We start from the raw sequence: 24,310 nt of genomic DNA, 5'->3' as shown, positions 1-24,310 counted from the left end.
ATATGTATAAATACCCCATTAATGCCGTCCACTACTCAATATAAAGGTATAATTACCACTTTAATCCCTCAATTGATTTTTAATCTATAATTCAACTTTCACCCTATACGCGATTTAGTTCTTAAACTATAATAACTCTTAATTAATGCAAATTCATTTAACTAAAACCTAATTAACTACACAACTAACCATGTAAATATTTATTAAAAATATTTACGAGTCCGATTTACGGGAACAGAGCCCCGGGAATGCACTTTCCGACACCTCTAACTATAAGGTCGTTACAAATTAAAAGAATTTTTCTTTACTTTTAGCTTAGCATGGAAGATTTAATATCATATAATCAATCAAAATTTGAGTTTCATTGACAACTATTAAAGACAATAATTTTCATAGATAATTTTTGAAAATAAATTCAAAACATCAAAATAAATTAAATAAATTATTGAAAATTTTTATCCGTTGATTATTTTCGCAATGAGATAAACAAGTAGAATTTGATAACTTTTCTGTATTATTTTAGTTTCTACCACTTTTCAGTTTAATCCACGATTTTTGTTATCTCAATCAATACTTAAAAAATATTTTTTAGTGACTAAAATGAAAATACAAACATGATATGACATGTGCAATTAACCAACTGATAAAAATTTAACTCTTAAATAACAAAAATAAAAGCTAATTACAAAAATTTTATTTTGAATGACAAAAAATTACTTCAACAACTAAATAGTTTATCTTTACAAAGTAAAGCATTATTATTAAAAAACCTACCCTAAACCCATCCCCTGCCGCTGCACACAAATCATTCATACAAGCCTTTGATCGTTCGACTTGCCTGGCACCATTGCTCGCCGATCATCCCACATGCATTCGCGTGTTCAATTACTATTATTAAATATAAGTTAAAATATGCTCCAACTAAATTTAGAATTTAGTGTTTTTAATTTTTAAAATTTTAAATTTAAATTCAATTATTAACATTATTAAATTTAATAATGTACCATTTTGAAATAAAAAAATACTTACTTTATAGTCATGTAAAAAAACGTCGATGATGAACTTGAATTTAACATAAGAATTTTAATGACATTAACAATAATACTTACATTTTAAATCCAAAAAGTAGAATACTAACTTCCCGGAAATAAAAGTAAATAGATTACATTTTAAGAGTTAACATGTAGTGAACTTATCCAAAAGTACCTAGCCAGTACTTAGAACTTTTTTTGTACCTAGGTGTTACCTAAACTTATATCCTATCACCTAGTTTGGTACCTATGCACTAACCGGGGTTTAAAAAAGGTATGTTTGAAAAGTTGTATGTCTTTGTATTGCTTGTTGTCTCTAGCGAAAATTTTGGTATAAAATCGATATAGGACCAATTGACCCCCCATCCTAAGGAAAATGCTTGGGAGACCAAAAAAGAACAAAGTAAAAGAAGAGAGAGAGAGGAGCGAGAGTAAATTGTCTAGAAAAGGGAGAAAGACAAAATGCCACAAATGTTTCATGGTTGGACACAACTCCAGAAGCTGTCAAACTTCATCTACGTTAGTGTTTTCATGACTAAAAATTCTAATGTAATTGTTAGCTAATTTGAGAACCCCTAATATGTGAATTTTGTAGAGTACACCTCCACCAGCTCCTACTCAAATATCTGCATTCAAAACATCTGTATCATCACCACTAGCTCCAACAACATCACTCTCATTTGTACCAAGACCAATAGTAGCATCTCGTTCAGCCCCAAATCATGCTACAATTACATCTTTTATGGTAATTGTCAAAACTTTTTTTTGAAATTGACTTTTTATATAAAAAATGAAAATGGAGTCGTCACCGATCACTTTTAAGAGGCGTGATCCGGTCATCTCGTAATTTGATCGTTTTAATAAGAGGTTTGATTTATTAAAATAATGTTTTTCAATCTACAAAAATCCAAAAAATGGGTTCGGGAGTCGGTTACGCACGAGGAAGGATTAGCACCCTCGTAACGCCCAAAATTGGTACCTAATTGATTATTTGATGTCTTTAGTGTCGAAAATTAGAAATTTGAAGAGATTTTAAAATACGATCCTTAATTAAGAAATTACTTAACTAAATTAATTTTCACGAAAAAAGACTTATTTCAAGTTAATCGAGAAGAAATGATCATGTCCAGTAAGTTAGGACACAATGTCTTAAATTCTAGTAAACGAGAACAAACGCTAAAATCTTATTTTTTTATATTTATTTTAAAATAGATATTCGACTATCTCGGTTTTAGAAGGAAGCCATATTTTGTAAGCTAGGAACAAGACTTTTCTAATTTCAAAATAATGAACATTTACCTTGGTTCAAAATTTTTCCTTTTTTATGCATCGCGCAAAAACACGAATGTAACACTTAAGGTGATATGCATTTAATTTATCCGGCGTGATATACAAATGAATAAATGTTTAAACCTAATGTATGATATGATGATAACGAAATAATTTAAATAACTATATAGGTAGAATGATAAATAATAAGTAAATGAAAGAATATTATAATAATCATCATCATTATAATAATAAAATTAATATTAATAATCATATCATGATAATAATAAATAAATGATGTAATTTAAGATAAATAAAAATGGAATATGCATGATTAAAAGATAAATAAACATGACATGAAAATATCAAAATAATAAGAAATAATAAAATAACGAGAATAAAAATAATAACGATAATAAATAAAAATTGCGCAAATAAAAGAGTATAAACAATCTAATTTTTAAGTATATATAAAAGGAGTGATACATAAATATAAATAGATAATAATAAAATAATAACAAATAACAAATAAATAAATGCTCGATGAAAAGAAGATAAAAATAAAATAAAACCAATTTTAAATAAAAATGAAGGCATAAAAATAAGCAAATACGTAAATAAATAAAATAATACATATATATATATATATATATATAATCTATACTGGTCGAAATTAAATAAGTAAGGATTAAATCGAAATTCAAATAAAATTAAGAGCCTAAATTACAATAAAATAAATAAATGCATAAATATAAGAAAGACTAAATCAAAACTTAAGTGGAATTTTGGGGCAAATCGGGATAAAATAAATGATAAAGGGCTAAAATGTAATAAAATAAATGAATAAATAAATAGAGGACTAAATCAAAATTTAAATGAAATTTAGGGGACAAATTGTAAATAAAAAACTAATAAAACAAAATAAAGGACCAAAATGAAATGCGCGAAAAGAAATAAGGACTAAATGAGAAAATATACCAAACCCTATTAAACGCACCGTTTCTTTGGCAAATCGGGGGACTAAATTGAAAACAAAATAAAATTAAATGGCGCAATCTAAAAGAAAAAATAAAGAAATTAGGACCAGATTGAAAAACAATTAAAAAGCGGAAGGATTGGAGTGGCAATTAGACCCTCCCTTCAAAAACATGCGGATCCTAGGAAGATCCGGGTCGAGTCTTCGGGTTGGATCCAAAACGACGTTTTACCCTTTTTTTTCTCTAAAATTTTTTTAGGTTGGCCATGGGAGCCGCCGTTGCTCTGCCGCGGCCACCGGTCGTCGACGACAGTGGTGGCTGTCCCCGATGGCCGGAGTTCACGAAAAAGGCCCATTTTGGCCATTTTATTTCCCTCAACCCCGATCCAAGGCCAAAATAACCAAAAAAAACCCACCAAAATTCGAGAAAAATCAAAGTAACCTTTTGGCTCTCAATCTTCTTTCGTCGCAACTGTTCGGCTAATGCCTGAGGATCCGTCGGTCTTTCAAAACAGAGGGAGAAGACAGCAGCGACGATAAAGGTAAAAAATGTTTCATTTTTATTTTATCATATATATTTTCGAAAATAAAAAATAAAAATATAAAAGAATCACCTTTCTTTTTTTTTGAGTCTTTCCGATTCTATTTCAAAAAAAATGCCCCATTACAATCGATTTTTGTAGGCTCTTTTATAGTCGAATTACAACATTATTTTTTCTATTTTTCTACCTGCTCTTATTATTGTTCTTTGCGTGTTGATTCTTCTTTGCAGGTGGTGGTTGAGTCATCGGTGGCAGACCTCGAGGTGCGAGCATGCTAACGTGGCATGAGGAGCGACGCAAGGGGCACTAGGGTTTTTTTTTTTTCTGAAAACAGTTTAGGTTGTGGGCTACTGGGCCATCAAGGTTTTTTTTAATTTTTTTGGGCCATTTAAGTTTGTAAGTTTAGGCCTGATTTGACTTTTTTTTAAAATGGATTTGGACTCTTATTATTAGTTGTTGCTAATAGTAATTAACAATAGCAACAATCAATAAGTCAATTAAAAATAATAATCCAACAAGCAGGTACCCAACCTGTATAGGTGATAGTGGCTACCAAGTAAACAATGAATTATAACAGAATGCAGCTACTTGCATAATGTAAACAAGGTACCTAGCCAAATGAGTGATGACTATGCCTGAGATTTTGTCAAACGTACTGTATCATGTGAGAATTTGCACTTATTTAGGCCACTTAATACCATACCAACATAGAAAACATTTTTGAGCAACTTAATTAGTTAAAGAAGTAGAAGTATAACCTCATGACATCTTCCTTTCAGATAATGGCGACAATATGTTACAGTTTTTGGTTTCAGAACTGCCTGCAGTTTCAACCTTCTAACACCAAGCTGCCGGTTTTTCTCAGCTCTTTTCTTTCGTTTATTCTTCTGCAGAACAGAACCATAATAAGTGAATCATTTATACCTGTGAAGAGAATTGAGAGAATGTGTGGAAAACATGAAAGCTAATTCTTATGACTATAAAGTGCAGATTTGATGTTCCGAGAAATTAACTTGAACCATGAGCTGTAAAGTTAGCTAATAAGAATCCACTTAAAAGTTCAAAAATACGAAATAGCAAACTGAAGTACCTTTTTCTTTTCTTTCTTCTGTGCAGGAGTCAGACTTTTGCTTTTTCTTATTGCTGAGACCAACATCCTTGTGCAAAAGATAGGAGAAATCGTACTTGTCACATGTCAGAACTCTCAGACCAATTCTATTTTGACAACATGTAAATAACCTAGTTCATAGGCGCCCTCATTTACCTTCCAGATAAGATTTCTAGCAGACTGTTGAACTCATTACATGTCTTTTGGTGCACGAAAATGCAGTTGCTCATATGTGCATTCGTGAGAGCATATGTGTGAAAAGAAGAGGGAAAGACAGAGAGGTGAACATAGTTTACTATTTTACTTTTGATAAACTATTTATCAGTTGGACCTGTTCTAGATCTTTAAAATTTGGCATACCTTTGATTTAGTTTCAATGACTCTATTTTTGGGTCCAATTTGCTTCTGAATCCTTCCACTACCTTCCTTTCTTTGCATCATTCCTAGTTCAGACACCATCTGACCTGTCTCACTTCCTTTAAATTCCCCGTGTGTAACTTTGTTTGCAATTGGAGCAACATTTGTATTAACGAAAGTAAACTCATCACTAACGGTGCTTTCTCCATTGCAATAAGGGTGTTTGTCATCAAAGGAGCCTCCAGAAATTAGCTTCTCCTCCACCTTTTTTCCTGATACCACAGTATCATCTAAGAGTATATCAATTGACTCATTCACAAGCAGACTCTCACCAAAAATGTCTCCTTCTTCAAGTTCTCCTTTTTCAACCACTGGACCAGGAGAACACATTCCCTCATTGGAGGGAAAATATTCTCCAATTCCATCTCTTTTTTGCTGAATTTCATTTTTCTCATGCACCAAGTTAGTCTTCAGCGATGAACTTTGGTCTTTGACTTTCTCACTCGATTTTGATACTTCAACTGCCAAACTCTTATCTGAAGAGATTCCAAAGGGGCGAATATTCTTTTGATTACCACCCTCAATGTCTACTTGTTCCAGATTCCATAACAACAGGTGGACAATCATTATGTTCATCTTGATTATTCAACAATATGCCCGGACAATTATCACCCTGATTCTGGCCCAATGTTGCGGCCGAGCAGTTACTAATCTTATGACAATCTTCATTGCCTTCCATGATATTTTCGAAACCAGCCATTAGCATTTGTTCCAGACCAATCTCTCCATCCTGAAAACCGTTGCCTTCCATGCTACTATTAACCATCATATCATTATGATTAAATGAATCCCGACCATCGTCCATTCCCATTATCTGCTCAATTTCATCTATTACCATTTGTGTGTCATTCCCGGAAAACAGCACCTTCAGAACCTCCATTAGCCACCATATTTACAGGCTCCCTGACATCATCTCCACCTTGTTCACCTCGGTTACCACCATTATCTTCAACAAAAACAAAGAACATAAACAACAAAGTCACTGAACCTAAATAGTGAAGGAATTTGTGTATTTACTTGGATTGAATTTATCTAAAAAAATAACGGAGTGAATGATGGATTCCAAAAATCAAATGAAAAGAAGTGCTAATTGCTTTATCAGCGTGGTAACAAAAACAAAATTACTTTAATTTCAACTCAGCCTCTTTTATTATTATTTTCTTAAAAAGGAGTAAAAGAAAAGAATTCAAATAAATACATTACCAGGTGCTTGTGGAAGAGGGGCCGGGCCTCGGGCAGAGTATTTTTGGCCCATACCGGCCCGAACATATTTACTAATTTTTTAATCCCAAATCAGGTTTTAGGTTTTCTGCTTTCTATTCCCAAATCTGTTTCTTATTTCCTAATGATAAAAAAAATCACTTTCTATTCCTAAATCAGTACCACCTCCACCTGCCCAACGCCGCTGCCGTCGCAGCCGTCTCCGCTCCGGCTGCCGCTCTGTCACCCGCTTCCTCTGTCGCCGGCGCCTATCACCGTTGCGTCGTCCTGCTCGTTCTTCCATCAATACACTGTGGAGTGTCGTCGTTCCGGTCAAACTGCTTGTTCATCTGTCGCCGGCGTTCACCACTTTCGTCACCTTCTCCGCTCCAGCCTTCAGCCGTCGCCGTCCCGCTGTGCCTCCGTTCAACAGGTGTCTTCTAATTTCCTCCAAAAAAAATCCCTAATGTCTTTCTATTTTCTAACGGGCTTCATTGTTTTTCTTTTTGAAAATCTGATTCCGATGCTTCGAGTTGTTTATTACCTGAGAATATGTGCGAAATAAGAGGGAAACCGTCCTAGGGTTTAGGGTTTTGATAAATTAACCCCCTCCCCATCACTTTCTCTATGCTATTCTCTGGCTTCTTGGGAAAATGTAATCTGAAGTTTATGCTTAGTAAAGTACTGCATTGGATCCAGATTATAATCTGTTATTGTTTAGTTCTTTCACGGGAGAAATACAATCGGTTGTTTTGTGAAATACAAACTATTTGTTAACTTTCAATTAAAAAAACGCTGGTTTAAGTATCAGAATAAATCCTAGAAGCCAGCTTTAATTATTAGTCTCTCATTTCATTTATTAAGGTGTGCTTTACTTAATAGAAATATTATTGCTGGCTTCTTCTTCTTCTTCTTTTTTCCATTTCTTATCGGTAAGAATATGTTCCCAAAGTTTTCTTTAGGCATTCCTAGAAATATTGACAAGTAAAGGTTGTTTTTAATATAAATTCCTAAGAATAGATGTGCCACATGGGGGATACTATTATTTCTTGGAGTCTTCGTAGCTATTGGATGATTTTAGTGTTAACTGGATTCAATGAGGAGGTGATGATTTGCACTTACTATAATTTAGAAACTTATCTCTTTCTGTATTTCATTTAGTTTTTACCTTACAAAAGGGATTTGGAGAGCGAAGCCTTCTTTATGATCTGAATCTTTATTTATATTTATATTTTCAAATTCATTATTACTAATATATGTGTGTTTGCAAGACCAAAACTTTGTTTATATTTTGTAAAAATTTGCTATATAATTCAACTTTTGACCTTATTAATGGGGCATTTGAAACCGATAACTTGATATTTTTTATACATGTTATATTGAGCTATACAATGAGATGGCCTTTTTTCATAGCATAAATCTCAACCCTCACATCCTTGGGGACAAACCACATACCTGATGATAATGTACCAGTACTACTATCATTGCTTAATTTTTGGTCCAGACATGATCTTTTTATGTTTCCAATTCTTAGTATTTTGTTTTTGTTTTTTTTTTTCTTTTACACTAGTTATTATTATGTTTTTAGTGTCTTTGATATATTCTATTATTTAAATTTGTTTTATGTAATAAAATATATTTTTTTAAAATTAATACGGGTTGAGCCTGGGTTCGGCATCTATAATCTGGGCCAGGCTTGGACAATTAGACCCATTTTTCAGGCCTGGCCTGGGCCTATCAATCAGGCCTGAAATTTTGCTATGGCCTGTCCCAAACCCAGCCCGGCCCATGATCACCTTTATTCAAGAAGTGCTAGCGTTAATACTTTGTCACTGAAACGACGTCGGGTGCGTTAGAGTTAGATGTTTCGAACCATTTTACTTTGGGAAGTAAATAATCTTTTTCTTCTTTTTTTTCTTAAAAAGGAACAACAAAACCCAAAACCCTAGCAAAGCAGTGGTGTGTGTTGAACAGGTTATTGAATCATATCGGTAAGAAGCTAAGAGACTGTGTGAAAGAAGAAAAATGGTAGTGAGGATTCGATTGTCTAGGTTCGGATGTAAAAACAAGCCATTTTATAGGGTGATGGCTGCCAATAGCAGATCCCCAAGAGATGGGAAGCATCTCGAGGTCCTTGGTTACTACAATCCTTTGCCAGGTCTTCTTCCTCTTTCTCCGCTTATTAATCTTTGATCACCATTATTTTTTACCCCTGAGATCAAAGGATAGCTGATTTAATTAGTGAAACTGCTAATAATAAATTTCTATTTCATTTGTTTCTTTTGTACAGGCCAAGACGGAGGTAAACGAATGGGTCTTAACTTTGAAAGAGTCAAGTAAGCTTCAATCTTTCACTCTATTCTCAACTTCTCATCATATATATATTTTCCCATGTGGAGATATTACCTTTTTGTTTTATCTCGTTGTGGAGAATTAGAAGTATCTTTCATTGTGAATTACTAAATTTGTGAGGCATTGTGGTGGATTACAAACGTCACGGATTCAGTTTCAAGATTGCTATAGTGTAGTGTTTTTCAAATTTTTGTTGAGTAGAAACAACATAGGGTTTATTTCTTTGGATGTCTGGCTCTGACCTTGATAGTTAAAGGATAAGAGGGAGCTTACTGATGTGATATCCTGTGAGAAGTATGACTGTTATAAAGAAATTATTTTGAATGCATACATTATTGTTATAAAGTAGTAGAAAGAAAGGATTAACGAGCTGTGAAGAAGAAATGCTTTCTGGTTGGAAATTGGCAGGAAGACCCCCTTTGCTCTTCCAGGCAATCAAGGTTGGCAGAATATGGGAATCAAATTATTATATTTAAAAAAAAGATATGAACACTTATATTTGAATGCTATGTAATTACTAATCAGTGTGAATGGAAGCTTGCAGCTCTTATATTTGCTTCATTATTAATGCATTTTTATACCAAAGGAGTCCTTGAAGCTATAAGAACTATCTTGAGGAGTTGCTCAAAGGAGGATGCAATTCAGTTCAACTAGAGTTAACTCAATTTAACATGGAATTAGTTCATGGAATATTGAGATTTTACAAAGTAGAACAAGTTACAAGTCAACTTTTTTGTTTATATTAGGGGAGACAGTAGGTGCTTCCTGTAGGTCCTTGGATTCATGTAATTGAATGTTGTATCCCTTGCTTGCACGAGATGTTAAAGTTTTGTAGAAAAGAGAAAAATCCTACAGTAGTACTAACTTTTTGTATTGTTCTGGAGAATGTGATGAATTACTTTTAGTGCATAAGCTTAGCAACTTCTGTAGCCTTGTTCTACTAATTGGCAGTGAAACCACCTAATATAATAGAATTTAATTTTTTGTGCTCTGCAATCAGTAAAAATTTATAATGTTATTTTTTTTACAGGTATTGGTTATCAGTTGGGGCACAGCCTTCAGAGCCGGTCCAACGCATCCTTTTCAGGGCTGGAGTATTGCCTCCGCCACCCATGGTGGCAATGGGACTTAAGGGTGGACCGCGTGACATGCGTCCTGTTGATCCTATGACAGGTCGTGTTTTAAATGAAGAGAAACCAGTTGCTGGCAACCAAGAAAAAAGTGGCAATGATGAGGCTGTTGATGAGCCAAACTCTGCATGAAAAATTTATATGATCCCCAGGAGTCCTCACTCTGCAGTATAAGTTGGGGAAAATGAAAAGGTGGATCATATTGGATGATTGTAAGTTTTTGTCTGAAAAATAACATTTGCCATTTGCAGAAACTGCCAGCTTATTTCCAGTGGCCTGGCCCTGCGTACAAGATGTGTTCAATTAAATGTGATCCAATGACAAACTACTTTGGATTTTGAATTCACTTTACAATACTAAACCAAACATGTTGAAATTATTGCTAGGTTTCTTGTTTTCTCTATATTAGTCCTGCAGATTAAGGTGCTTGCTGCTCGAGGGTGTATCAGCATGCTTCATATCAAATAATAATGAGATATTTACCGCCCAAATGTTTGGTTTTAAACACTTGCACCTTTTGTTTAAGGTTTGTGTTTGATATGAAATACATACATGTGTGTGTATGTACAGGAAGAAAAATGAATTTTTTTATTCATTATTTACTATTTTGTATGAATACAAAGCTTAATTGTGTTTTTAGAAGTCTTGTACCTAGTATATGAAAGCAAACTCAGAAATTGTAGCATATCTTTTTATGAAAACATAATACCGTTTTTCCTTTCGAGGAAGGAATAAGATATTATTCAAATTACGAGATATCTGGGTTTTATCAAATTTTTTCCTAATAATAATAGTTTAGCCACGTTTGATAATCTTCGTCAGAGTTTACATCTGTCAATAATATTATATATGGAGAGAAGTGATTAAGATGAGGTAAAACTAATTAATTTTACACTTTCTTTATTTAGGTTATTTTTAAAGGAACAACAAAACTCAAAACCTAAGCAAAGAAGTGGTGCATGCTGAACTGGTTATCGAATCATATCAGTAAAAAGCTAAGAGAATGTGTGAAAGAAGAAAAATGGGAATGAAGATTCGATTGTCTAGGTTCGGATGTGAAAACAAGCTATTTTATAGGGTGATGGCTGCCAATAGCAGATCCCCGAGAGATGGGAAGCATCTCGAGGTCCTTGGTTACTACAATCCTCTGTCAGGTCTTCTTCCTCTTTATCTGCTTGTTAATCTTTGATCATCATTATTTTTTACCCCTGAAATCAAAGGATAACTGATTGAATTAGCGAAATTACTAATAATTTTCTACTTCATCTGTTTCTTTTGTACATGCCAAGACGGAGGTAAACGAATGGGTCTTAACTTTGAAAGAGTCAAGTAAGCTTCAATTTTTCACTCTATTCTCAACTTCTCATCATATATATATATATTCCCATGTGGAGATATTACCTTTTTGTTTTATCTCATTGTCGAGAATTAGAAGTATCTTTCATTGTGAATTACTAAATTTGTGAGGTATTGTGGTGGATTACAAACATCACGGGTTCAGTTTCAAGATTGCTATAGTGTAGTGTTTTTCAAATTTTTTTCGAGTAGAAACAACATAGGGTTTATTTCTTTGGATGTCTGGCTCTGACCTTGATAGTTAAAGGATAAGAGGGAGCTTACTGATGTGAAGAAGAAATGCTTTTTGGTTGGAAATTGGCAGGAAGACCCTCTTTGCTCTTCCAGGCAATCAAGGTTGGCAGAATGTGGGAATCAAATAATTACATTTTAAAAAATGATATGATACATTAGTGTATGTTATATGTTATGATATATTAGTGTGTATATTATGTATGTTATGTATTGTATGATATATTATGTATGTTATGTATTTTATGATATACTAATATGGATATTATGTATGGTATGTGTCAGACCCTTTATTATGTAATTGCTTTTGTCTATGTAGTGTTTTATCATGACTTGGGATAAATGTGTGGTGCATATACATTTGGGTGGAAGTTTTGTCATAGACCCTTGTGCAGCCTATGTAGGAGGGGAAGTGCTGCAATGGGATTTCGACCTACATTTCTTATCTAATTACACTTTGTGCGAGATGGTATTGGAAGTTGGGTATAGAGGTGTGAAGAACTTTATATACTATGAAGGTGGATTAGATTTTAGTAAGCGATTGAGTGTTTGCTATGGTAATTCATCATTCATAGTAATAATTAACCATATTAAAATTATATAGCCCATACATGTATATGTTGAACACTAGGTAGACACACCTGATGTTGTTGATGATAGGATGTTGTTGCCTACCACTAGGGAAAGGGAATTAAATAGTGGGGGTGAGATACCAAATTGTAATGAGGAACTAAACAGTGGGACAAAGTTATCAAATTACAACAAGGGAGTAAATAGTGGGGTTGGGGAACCATTTACCGAGTTAGGTGGGGAATCTAATGCGAGACTAGAGTTGGGTGAGAGTAATATAGCATGTGCTAAGAGTGGGGAACAAAATTCTGAAAGTAGTTGTTCCACTAATATAGACAAATCATTGGGTAGTGAAGAGTTTTTAAGGCAAATTTTGAAGATGAAGAGGTGAGAAATATCAATGCTTGGTATAAAAATTATAAAGGCAATAAAAAGAGCCAAACAAATGCACCAAATAGGGTGAATAGTGAGGGTGTAAAGGTAGGTGAAGGCAATGAAAGGAGAGAAAAAATGACGAGGTATCAAATGAATCAGGTGGAGGAAAATATTACGTTGATTCATCATATTTGGGGTCTGATGAAAGTGATTTAGATGGTGAAGTAGTCTGTAGAAGAAGCCTACATATATGTTTTGATCCTACTAACCTAATCCCACATTCAAAGCTTGGTATGGTGTCTAATGAACCAATAGAATTCAAGATTGCTTTAGCAAAGTATGCAATACATAAGAGGATTAATATTGCCTATCTTAGGAATGAAAAGGGGATGACTAGGGTTAGGTGTAGAGAAGATAGGTGCCCTTTTAAAATATATGATGTTATAGATAATAGTGATGGGTTTTACAAGATAAAAACTTTTATACAAACTCACGAGTGTTCAATAGCTTTTAAAAACAAAATGACAACATACAAGTTTGTTGGGGAACAGTTTGTAACAACTCGTTTTTAGTAAAACCGGAACAGTGGTTTCAAGACCACAAATCCGAGTCCGGAAGAAAAATAATTTTAATATTATTTCATGGTCTGCATTATGATAGAAATGTCGTATGAAAATTTCGTTAAAAAAATTTTACCGGTTACATGTTTAATTTGATGAAAATGACCAAATTGCATAAAGTGCAAAATTTGAATTCTAGTAGCTAAATGGATCAAATAGCTATGGAATTCAAAATTTGAGTTCCTTATATGGAAAATAGACTATTTAGAGGAGTTAGTAGATAAGTATGCTTAGTCATCTATGGAAAATTAAATAAAGAAAATGACTAAATTGAAAAGATAAAAGATAAAAGAGGATAAATAATAAAATAATTGAAAATATCATCATATTATCATCTTTCCTAAATTAAAAAGATGGAAACCCTAGCTATGGAGACTTGAGTTCAAGCCAGTTATTTTGGATTAATTAGGTGAGTATTCTTGACCCGTTTTTAATATTTTTATATTTCGAGATCGTAATAGCTCAATCTAGCTATCTCAAGGATTAATTTGTAAAATTATCAAAGTATTAGGGTTTTTCTATGGATGAGTATGTATGAATTATGAAGTTTTATGGTAGAAAATTAAAAGTTGTCGATAGATAAAAAACTTTTGTAAAGGGAATTATGATAAAATTATGGTTTAGGGACTAAATTGAAAATATGTAAAATTTATGGAAAGATTTTGAATTTTGTGAAATACATGGGCTGCTAATGTTATATGTAAAAATTGGCTAGGCTTGGAATAAGGATTAAATTGCATGAATTTCATTTTTCGACCTAGGGATGAAATCGTAATTAATTAAAAAGATAGGGGCAAAATGGTAATTTTTCCAAAGATATGAATTTGATTGAATTGAATATGAATTTTATTAAACTAATATTAAATTCATTCGTATTGATCCAGATAGATCAAATAGGGAGATAGATTGTGGAAAAGAGAAAGTAACGGATTAGTAGCTTTTGTGTACACGAACATTGTCGAGGTAAGTTCATGTAACTAATTTGTATAATTATATGTTTGAATTGAATGTTTTGTATGTGAATTGTGTAATTGTCATGTATGAAAATTAATCACATATCTGACAATTACTGAAAAGTATTAAGTCTCGTTTGAATAAATGAAATTCGATGGATACAGAGTTCCCGAATTGGTTGTGGTCCTGCATGAGTTGCGGACACATCACAACTCGAAAAAGCGTCTTGTTATTAGCTCTTATGAGCATCCCGATATTTGGCTCTCCCGAGCTTCTCGATTAAAGGCTCTTTTATGAGCTTCCCGATTAATTGGCTCTCTGGAGCTTCCCGATATTGGCTCACTTTAATTTCCCGATTATGGCTCTCATGAGCTTCCCGTTACATGGCTCACATGAGCTTCCCGTTATATAGCTCGAATGAGCTTCCTGTTTATGTGCTCGTATAAGAATTCCTAAATATGAATTGATGGATAATACATGAATTGACGGAATACAGATTTGTACACTTTGTGTGTACTACCCGACTATCCATCGATATTTTAAATGGTTCAACGGGTAAAGTTCTTATATGAGATAACATAAATTCAAGACGAAATATTATGAGTAAATACTTGAAATACATGGATATGATTTATACAAAATATATGGATACATGATGTGAAAAGTATATGTATATGGAAATTTGATTATTGTGAGCTCAAACATGTTTTTGTTTTTTATATGTAAAACATGATTAACATGATTGTGGATGATATGTGCTAGGGCTTTTGGCCAATTTGCTTTAGTATGTGTTATATGCTCACTTTAATTGTAATTAAATGGTAAGTTAATTTCCCGTTATACGAACTTACTATGCATTAAATACTTACTCTGTTTTATTTTTTGTCCTATAGTACTCTAAAGCTCGTAAAGGTTGGAAGTTGGTCAGAGCTACATCACACTATCTATTGGCCCAATTTGGTATATATATATATATGTAGAAAACTAATTTTGGTTATAATGGCATGTATAGGGTAATTTAGCCAATGTTGGCTTTAAAATATTTTGTTGTAAATACCCATTGGAATGGATTGAGTTGGACATATTTTTATATGTTTTGTATGTGTGGCTTAATATGTTTATTGTGTTTAATGTGGTTGAGTAATGGATAATTTATGAATATGATAATGTATGGTTTGAGATAATATGACTGGAGAAATATGCATATAAGTTTATAAAGTCAATTAAGTAAGATTGAATACTTGGATATATGGGGTATTATGATATGTGTTAAATTTGGTTTTAGCTTTATTTAAATGTCTTGTATTGGCTTCTAAATGTGTTAAAGTGTTGATGTAGGTGGAAGACAAATTGGGTGAGAAAAGTGGCCTTATAATTGGCCTATATTCGTCCACACGGGTAGAGACACGGCATGTTTCTCAGCCGTGTGTCCCCTGCATCTTTAAAATTGAGAAACATAATGCTCAAAAATTTCACACGGCCTAACACACGGGCATGTAGATTGGCCGTGTGAACCTTGCACCTTATTTAATGCAAGTCAGTATGCTCACACGGCTTAGCACACGGGCGTGTGGCTTGGCTGTGTGACCCAAGTAAGAGAGCACCCTAAATTGGACATGGGCTAGGACACAGCCGTGTACAGACACGGGCGTGTCTCTTGACCGTGTGAGCCACACAAGCGTGTGTATGTTGCATATTGGAAAAATTTTAACATTTTGCGAAAAATTCTCTGAGTACCTGATTTAGTCCCGACTTTTTTCTAAAGTGTATTTTGGGCCTTAAGGGATCATATAAGAGACAATATGATTGATTTATGATTGATTTTGATATAATGTGAAGTGATATGAAATGTCTATATTAGATTTGTAAACTCCGGTAATATTTCGTAACCCTATTTTGGCGACGGATATGGGTTAGGGGTGTTGCATATATTGGTACCAAACCAACGGTTTAGCCGATTCTCAAACTAACGTAGCATATACGATTCTAGCTATACATGCCATTATATAACCTGTGATAGTGTGATATCTCCTGACCATTTGAAAATATGTTTTTCATATAGTAATGTTATCCAATCGAGCTGAATCCGAAGAAACTGAGAGTAATGTTCAAGCTTCAGTTCAAAGAGCAACCTCAAGTAGTAAAAGGCCCGTATCTAAGGGCCGAGGATGAGAGGCTAAAGAAGCCTTCTTCCAAATGATGAATGAGTGGCTTACAGAATTCGTAAGAATAAATCCGGCTGTACAACAACCTCTACCCCCTCTTGTTTCTCAACCAGTTCCCGAAATGCTTCAAGGTACATAACTTGTTAGAATTGGTAAGCCTCCGGTAGATAAAATTCGTAAATATGGGGCAGAAGAATTCAGAGCTACCGCTGAAGATGACCCCGAAAGAGCTGAGTTTTGGTTGGAAAACACTCTTAGGTTCTTGATGAACTATCCTGTACACCAGTCGGATGCCTAAAATGTGTTGTATCTCTGCTAAAAGACTCAGCTTATCAGTGGTGGAACACTTTAATTTCTGTTGTACCAAAAGAGAGGATTACATGGGAATTTTTCCAAATTGAGTTTAAAAAGAAGTACATTAGCTAGAGATTTCTTGATCAGAAATGGAAGGAATTTTTAAAGCTTAAATAGGGGTATATGACAGTATCTGAATATGAACGGGAATTTGTCCGACTGAGTAAATATGCCAGAGAGTGTATCCCGACTGAAATTTTCATGTGTAAATGGTTTGAAGAGGGATTAAATGAAGACATAAAGTTGTCAGTTGGGATTCTTGAATTAAAAGAGTTTATTGTGCTGGTTGATCGAGCACATAAAACCGAAGAGCAGAGTAAAGAAAAGAAACAAACTGAGATGGAAGCCAGAACTTCAAGTAAAAGATTTACTGGAAAGTCATATCAATCGGCCTCAAATAAATCAAAAATATATCATGACCGCTTCACTACCTCTGCGGGGTACTTTGGGAGAGATAGATGTATTTAACACTCCAGTCCAAGATTTCAGACTACATTTGTAGCAAGTGCGGGCAGTGTTAGGAGCACAAAAGCCGGATGTAAGTATTGTAATAAATTGCATTTTGGAGAGTGCTGCATGAAAAGCGGAGCATGTTTTAGATGTGGTTTCTTTGACCACTATCTCAGAGACTGTCTGAAAAAGCCTGAAAAAGATACAGTTCAAACCTCAAGGCCGAGCAACCCTACTACAAGAGGTAGACCACCCCGAAATCCTGACAATGTGAGTGGTAGTCGGGGTACGACAAAAGATTCAACCGTGAGATTAGAAGCACAAGCACCAGTCAGAATATATGCTATTCGTGCTCGTGAGAATGCTTCTGCACCCGACGTTATTATTAGTACTTTTTCTCTTCTTGATACTAATATAATTGCTTTAATTGATCCCGATTCAACTCATTCATACATCTACACAAATTTAGTGTTTAGTAAAAATTTACCTTTCGAGTTTACTAAATTCATGGTTAAAGTATCAAACCCCCTAGGCCAGTATGTGATGGTAGATAAAATTTGCAAGACTTGTTCGTTAATGGTATGAGGTTACTATTTTTTGGCTGATTTGATGTTATTACCATTTGATGAGTTTGATGTGATTCTGGGCATAGACTGGTTAACTCAACATGATGCTGTGGTAAATTGTAAACAAAAGCATATTATGTTGAAATGTCAGAATGGTGAAATGCTTTGTATTGAATCTGATAAATTGGATGGGTTCTCTAATGTGATATTAGTCATGTCAGCACAAAAATATGTTAGAAAAGGATATGATGCTTATATTGCTTATGTTTTCGACACCAAAGTATCTGAATCGAAGATTAAATCAGTGCTACTGGTTTGTGAATATCCTTATGTGTTTCCGGAAGAGTTACCCGGATTACCTTCGGTCAGAGAAGTAGAATTTTCTATAGATTTTGTTTCGAGGACAATACCGATATCTATAGCACCCTACAAAGTGGCCCATACAGAATTAAAAGAGTTAAAAGCACAGTTGCAAGAACTAATTGATAGGGGTTTTGCACGACCTAGCTCATCACATTGGGGTGCACCAATCCTGTTTGTTAAGAAAAAGGATGGATCGTTGAGATTGTGTATTGATTACAGATAGCTCAATAAAGTCACAATTAAGAATAAGTATCCACTACCTCGTATTGATAACTTGTTTGACTAGTTGAAAAGTGCTGCAGTATTTTCGAAGATGGATCTCCATTCTGACTACTATCAGTTACGAGTGAAAGACTCAAATGTGCCAAAAATAGCCTTTAGAACCAGGTATGGGCATTATGAATTCCTTGTGATTTTCAGACCGTATCTAGATAAATTTTTGGTGGTATTCATTGATGATATTCTGGTATATTCTCGAGATGAAAAAGAATATGCTGATCATTTGAGAATTGTTCTACAAACTCTGCATGAGAAACAATTGTATGCTAAATTTAGCAAATGTGAATTTTGGCTTCGAAAAGTTGGTTTTCTTGGGCATATAGTATCTGCTAAAAGCATAAGAGTGGATCCGAATAAAATTTCAGCAATTGTTAATTGGAAACCGTCGAAAGATATATCTTAGGTCAGAAGTTTTCTGGGATAAACTGGTTATTACTGGAGTTTTGTAAAAAGGTTCTTGATGATAGCTTCGCCGATGACAAGGTTATTACATAAAGATATAAAATTTGAATGGATTGATAAATGTCAGCAAAGTTTTGATCGATTGAAAGCCCTCTTGACTGAAGGGCCAGTTCTAGTTCAGCCTGAATCAAGTAAGGAATTTGTAATTTATAGTGATGCGTTATTAAATGGTTTAGGCTGTGTTTTGATACAAAAAGGTAAAGTGATAGCCTATGCTTCTAGACAGCTAAAACCACATGAAAAGAATTACCCGATACATTATTTAGAATTGGCAGCTATTGTATTTGCTCTGAAAATTTGGCGAAATTATCTATTTGGTGAAAAATGTCATATATTCACTGATCATAAATGTTTAAAGTATCTGATGTCATAGAAAGATTTGATTCTGAGATAACGTAGGTGGCTTGAATTGTTGAAAGAGTATGACTTGGTTATCGATTATCATCCGAGAAAAGCAAATATGGTTACAGATGCTCTGAGTAGAAAGTCTACGTTTGCCTTGCAAGCAATGAATACCCGATTGTCATTGTTTGATGATGGTTCAATCTTAGCTAAGCTACAACCTAAACCGATGTTTCTGCATTAACTCTGTGAGACTCAAAAAAGTGATATTGAGTTGCAAGCTTAATAGGTACAGTGTGAATCGACTTCTAATTCAGAATTTCAAATAGGACCCGATGATTGCCTGTTATTCAGAGGGATAATTTATGTACCAAAGAATTCAGAACTTGGATAAAGAATTTTGCACGAATATCATAATGATGCTATGTATGTTCATCCGGGGAGTGATAAATTGTATAATGATTTGAAAAAGTTGTATTGGTGGTCGGAAATGAAACGCGACATTTCTGAATTCGTATCTAGATGTTTAATATGTCAGCAAGTTAAAGCTGAACATCAAGTACCTTCGGGAATATTACAGTCAGTTACGATACCGGAGTGGAAATGGGATAGAGTTACTATGGACTTTGTATCGAGGTTACCTCTATCTCCGAAAGAGAAAGATGTCATTTGGGTAATCGTCGATCGATTGACGAAGTCTGCACATTTTATTCCAGTACATATAAATTTTTCACTTGACAGATTGGTTGAATTATATGTTTCTGAGATTTTCAGACTACATGGAATGCCAGTCTCCATTATTTTAGACAGAGATCCACGATTCACATCTCCATTCTGGAACAAGTTACAAGAAGCTCTGGGTACACAATTACATTTCAGTACAGCATTTCATTCTCAGATCGATGGTCAGCCAGAGCGTGTGATTCAGATTCTTAAAGATATGCTTCAATGCTGTGTATTAGAATTCAAAGGCAATTGGGAAAAATATCTACCATTATTTGAACTCGCATATAATAACAGTTATCAGTCAAGTATAAAGATGACATCGTATGAAGCTCTATATGGTCGTAAATGTAGAACTCTATTGTATTGGACTACGCTCAGTGAGAAAAAAATACATGGAGTTTATTTAATCTGTGAAACCGAAGAAAAAGTGAAAGTGATCCGAGATAGCTTGAAAGCAGCCTCTGATCGTCAGAAATCCTGTGCGGATCTTAAACGAAAAGAAATAGAATTCCAAGTTGGCGACAAAGTATTCTTGAAAGTATCGCCTTGGAAGAATGTTCTTCGATTTGGTCATAAAGGAAAACTGAGTCCACGATTTATCAGGCCATATGAAATTACTGAAAGAATCAGACCTGTTGCATACTGATTGGCCATACCACCAGAACTAGAAAAGATTCACAATGACTTTCACGTGTCTATGTTACAACGATATCGATTAGATCCTTCACATGTTATCTCTCTGATAGAAGTTGAGATTTAGCTTGACATGACATACAGTGAAGAATCGATCAAAATTCTGGCACGCGAGGTGAAAGAATTGAGAAATAAAAAGGTAAATCTAATAAAAGTTCTCTAGCAACGCCACGAAATAGAATAAGCTACTTGGGAACCTAAGGAAACAATGAGAAAGCAATATCCAAACCTATTTACTAGTAAGATTTTCGAGGATGAAAATTCTTGAAGAGGGGAGAGTTGTAACAGCCCGTTTTTAGTAAAATCAGAATAGTGATTTCGGGACCACAAATCTGAGTCCGGAGAAAAATAATTTTAATATTATTCATGGTCTGCATTATGATAGAAATGTCGTATGAAAATTTGTTAAGAAAATTTTACCGATTACATGTTTAATTTGATGAAAAGGACCAAATTGCATAAGTGCAAAAGTTGAATTCTAGTAGCTAAAGGGATCAAATAGCTATGGAATTCAAAATTTGAGGTCCTTATATGGCAAATATACCATTTAGAAGAGTTAGTAGATTAGTATGCTTAGTCATCCATGGAAAATTAAATAAAGAAAATGACTAAATTGGAAGAGAAAAGATAAAAGATGATAAATAATAAAATAATTAAAAATATAATCATATTATCATCTTTCCTAAATTAAAAGATGGAAACCCTAGCTATGGAGACTTAAGTTCAAGCAAGTTATTTTGGCTTAATTAGGTGAGTATTCTTGTCTCGCTTTTTAATAATTTTTATATTTTCAAATCGTAATAACTTAATCTAGCTATCTCGGGGATTAATTTGTAAATTTTTCAAAGTATTAGAGTTTTGCTATGGATGAGTATGTAGTAATTATGAAGTTCTATGGTAGAAAATGAAAGGTTGTTGATACATAAACAACTTTTGTAAAGGAAATTTGATAAAATTATGGTTTAGGGACTAAATTGAAAAGATGTAAAATTCATTGAAAAATTTTGAATTTTTTGAAATACATAGGCTACTAATGTTATATGTAAAAACTTACTAGGCTTGGAATAAGGATTAAATTGCATGAATTTCATTTTCCGAGCCTACGGACGAAATCGTAATTAATTTAAAAGATAAGGGCAAAATGGTACTTTTTCTAAAGATGTGGATTGGATTGGATTGAATATGAATTGTATTAGATTGATGTAAAATTCATTCGTATAGATCTGGATAGATCAAATACAAAGATAGATCGTGGAAAATAGAAAGTAATAGATTAGTAGCTTTTGTGTACACAAACATTGTTGAGGTAAGTTCGTGTAACTAAATTGTATAATTATATATTTAAATTAGATTTTTTGTATGTGAATTGTGTAATTGTCTTGTATGAAAATTAATCACATATCCGACAATGTTTGATAAGTATTAAGTCTCGTTTGAATAAATGAAATTCGATGGATATAGGGTTCCTGAATTGGTTGTAGTCCTACATGTGTTGTGGACACACCAAAGCTCGAAAGAGCATCCTGTTATTAGCTCTCATGAGCATCCTGATATTTAGCTCTCACAAGCTTCCCGTTATCTGGTTCTTACGAGCTTCCCGTTAATAGCTCTTCAGAGCATCCCGATTGGTTGTGATCATGTATGTGTTGTGGACACACCACAGCTCTTATGAGCGTCCCGGTATATGGCTCTTTGGAGCTTTCCGATTAAAGGCTCTTTCATAAGCTTCCCAATTAATTGGCTCTCCAGAGCTTCCGGATATTGGCTCACTTTAACTTCCTGATTATGGCTCTCATAAGCTTCCCGTTACATGGCTCACATGAGCTTCCCATTATATGGCTCGAATGAGCTTCCCGTTTATGTGCTCGTATGAGCATTCCTGAATATGAATTGACGGATAATACATGAATTGACAGAATGCAGATTTGTACACTTTGTGTGTACTACCTGAGTATCCATAGATATTTTAAATGGTTCAATGGGCAAAGTTTTGATATGAGATAACATGAGTTCAAGACGAAATATTTCGAGTAAATACTTGAAATATATGGATACATGATGTGGAAAGTATATATATATATGGAAATTTGATTATTGTGAGCTCTACATGTTCTTTTTTTTATATGTAAAACATGATTAACATGATTGTGGAGGATATGTGCTAGGGCTTTTGGCCAATTTGCTTGAGTATGCCTCGTATGCTTACTTTAATTGTAATTAAATGGTAAGTTAATTTCCTGTTATACGAACTTACTAAGCATTAAATGCTTACTCTATTTTATTTTCTCTGTCCTATAGTACTCTAAAGCTCGTAAAGATTGGAAGCTGGTCGAAGCTACATCACACTATCTATTGGGCCAATTCGGTATATATATATGTGTAGAAAACTAATTTTGGTTATAATGGCATGTATAGAGTAATTTAGCCAATGTTGGCTTTAAAATACTTTGTTGTAAATAGCCATTGGAATGAATTGAGTTGGACATATTTTTACATGTTTTGTATGTATGGCTTAATATGTTTATTGTGTTTAATGTGGTTGAGTAATGGATAATTTATGAATATGATAATGTATGGTTTGAGATAATATGACTGGAGAAATATGCATATAAGTTTATAAAGTCAATTAAGTAAGATTGAATACTTGGATATATGGGGTATTATGATATGTGTTAAACTTGGTTTTGGCTTGGTTTAAATGGCTTGAATTGGCTTCTAAATGTGTTAAAGTGTTGATGTAGGTGGAAGACAAATTGGGTGAGAAAAGTGGCCTTGTAATTGGCCTATTTTCGTATACACAGGCAGAGATACAGCATATGTCTCAACCGTGTGTGACACACAGCCTAGCACACGGGCGTGTGATCTAGCCGTGTGTCCCCTAACACACAGGTATGTAAATTAGCCGTGTGACCCTTGCACCTTATTTAATGCAAGTCAGTATGCTCACACGGCCTAGCACACGGGTGTGTGGCTTGGCCGTGTGACCCAAGTAAGAGAGCACCCTAAATTAGACACATGTTGGGACATGACCGTGTGCCCCTATTTCGAATACCCACACGGCTTGAAACATGGATGTGTCTCTCGACTGTGTGAGCCACACGTCCTGGCCACATGGGCGTGTGTCCCCTGCACCTTGGAAAAATTTTGACATTTCGTGAAAATTTCTCTAAGTACCCGGTTTAGTCCCGACTTTTTTCTACTGTGTATTTTGGGCCTTGAGGGCTCATATAAGAGACAATATGATTGATTTATAATTGATTCTAATATGAATGTGAAGTGATATGAAATGTCTGTATTAGATCTGTAAACTCTGGTAATACTTCGTAACCCTGTTCTGGTAACGGATATGGGTTAGGGTGTTACACATTTCTTTAAGTAAAATGAAAGTGATTCCAAAGCTGAAGTTAATTGAGATGCAGAAACTAGCCAAGGAAGAGTTGATATGAATAGGGATACATGCAGCATGGCTAGGAGATTAGACTAGAAGAGATCAATGTAAGGTAAGTTATGAGTTGAATAGGCTATGAGACTATGCATATACACTTAGAAAGACATATTCGAATGCTAATATAGAGTTCATTGTAGAAAGACCAACTCCTAATGAGGTTCCCATGTTTAGGAGATTTTATGAAGGGTTTAGTGCATTGAGGAAAGGGTTTAGGGAGTGTTGTAGTCCTTTTATTTGCCTGGATGGTGCTTTCTAAAGGAAATATTCAATTGCGAACTTCTATATGTTGTCAGCGCAGATGGCAATGACCAAATCTACCCTATTTCATAGG

At 34.2% G+C, this 24,310-nt stretch overlaps 1 protein-coding gene and 1 pseudogene across 1 annotated transcript; one reads left to right on the top strand and one right to left on the bottom strand.

Moving 5' to 3' along the window:
- Positions 1–5,262: 5,262 nt before the first annotated feature.
- LOC105775167 (uncharacterized) lies at positions 5,263–6,847 on the bottom strand (annotated as a pseudogene).
- LOC105777637 (30S ribosomal protein S16-2, chloroplastic/mitochondrial) lies at positions 6,639–10,404 on the top strand. Its single transcript, XM_012600990.2, has 4 exons — positions 6,639–6,976; positions 8,469–8,701; positions 8,834–8,879; positions 9,926–10,404. The coding sequence occupies exons 2-4, from the start codon at positions 8,569–8,571 to the stop codon at positions 10,155–10,157; spliced, it is 411 nt and encodes a 136-aa protein (XP_012456444.1). The 5' UTR covers positions 6,639–6,976; positions 8,469–8,568; the 3' UTR covers positions 10,158–10,404.
- The last annotated feature ends 13,906 nt before the right edge of the window (positions 10,405–24,310 follow it).

The sequence above is a fragment of the Gossypium raimondii genome, chromosome 10 (genome assembly GCF_025698545.1).
Source record: "Gossypium raimondii isolate GPD5lz chromosome 10, ASM2569854v1, whole genome shotgun sequence".
Lineage (NCBI taxonomy): Eukaryota > Viridiplantae > Streptophyta > Magnoliopsida > Malvales > Malvaceae > Gossypium > Gossypium raimondii.
This window is presented reverse-complemented; position numbering and strand designations above follow the sequence as displayed.

Excerpts from the sequence above, each read along its gene's own strand:
- LOC105777637 (XM_012600990.2), top strand. The coding sequence starts at position 8,569 with ATGGTAGTGAGGATTCGATTGTCTAGGTTCGGATGTAAAAACAAGCCA. Across the intron at positions 8,702-8,833 it reads TTACTACAATCCTTTGCCAG|GCCAAGACGGAGGTAAACGA; the intron begins GTCTTCTTCCTC and ends TCTTTTGTACAG. Across the intron at positions 8,880-9,925 it reads CTTAACTTTGAAAGAGTCAA|GTATTGGTTATCAGTTGGGG; the intron begins GTAAGCTTCAAT and ends TTTTTTTTACAG.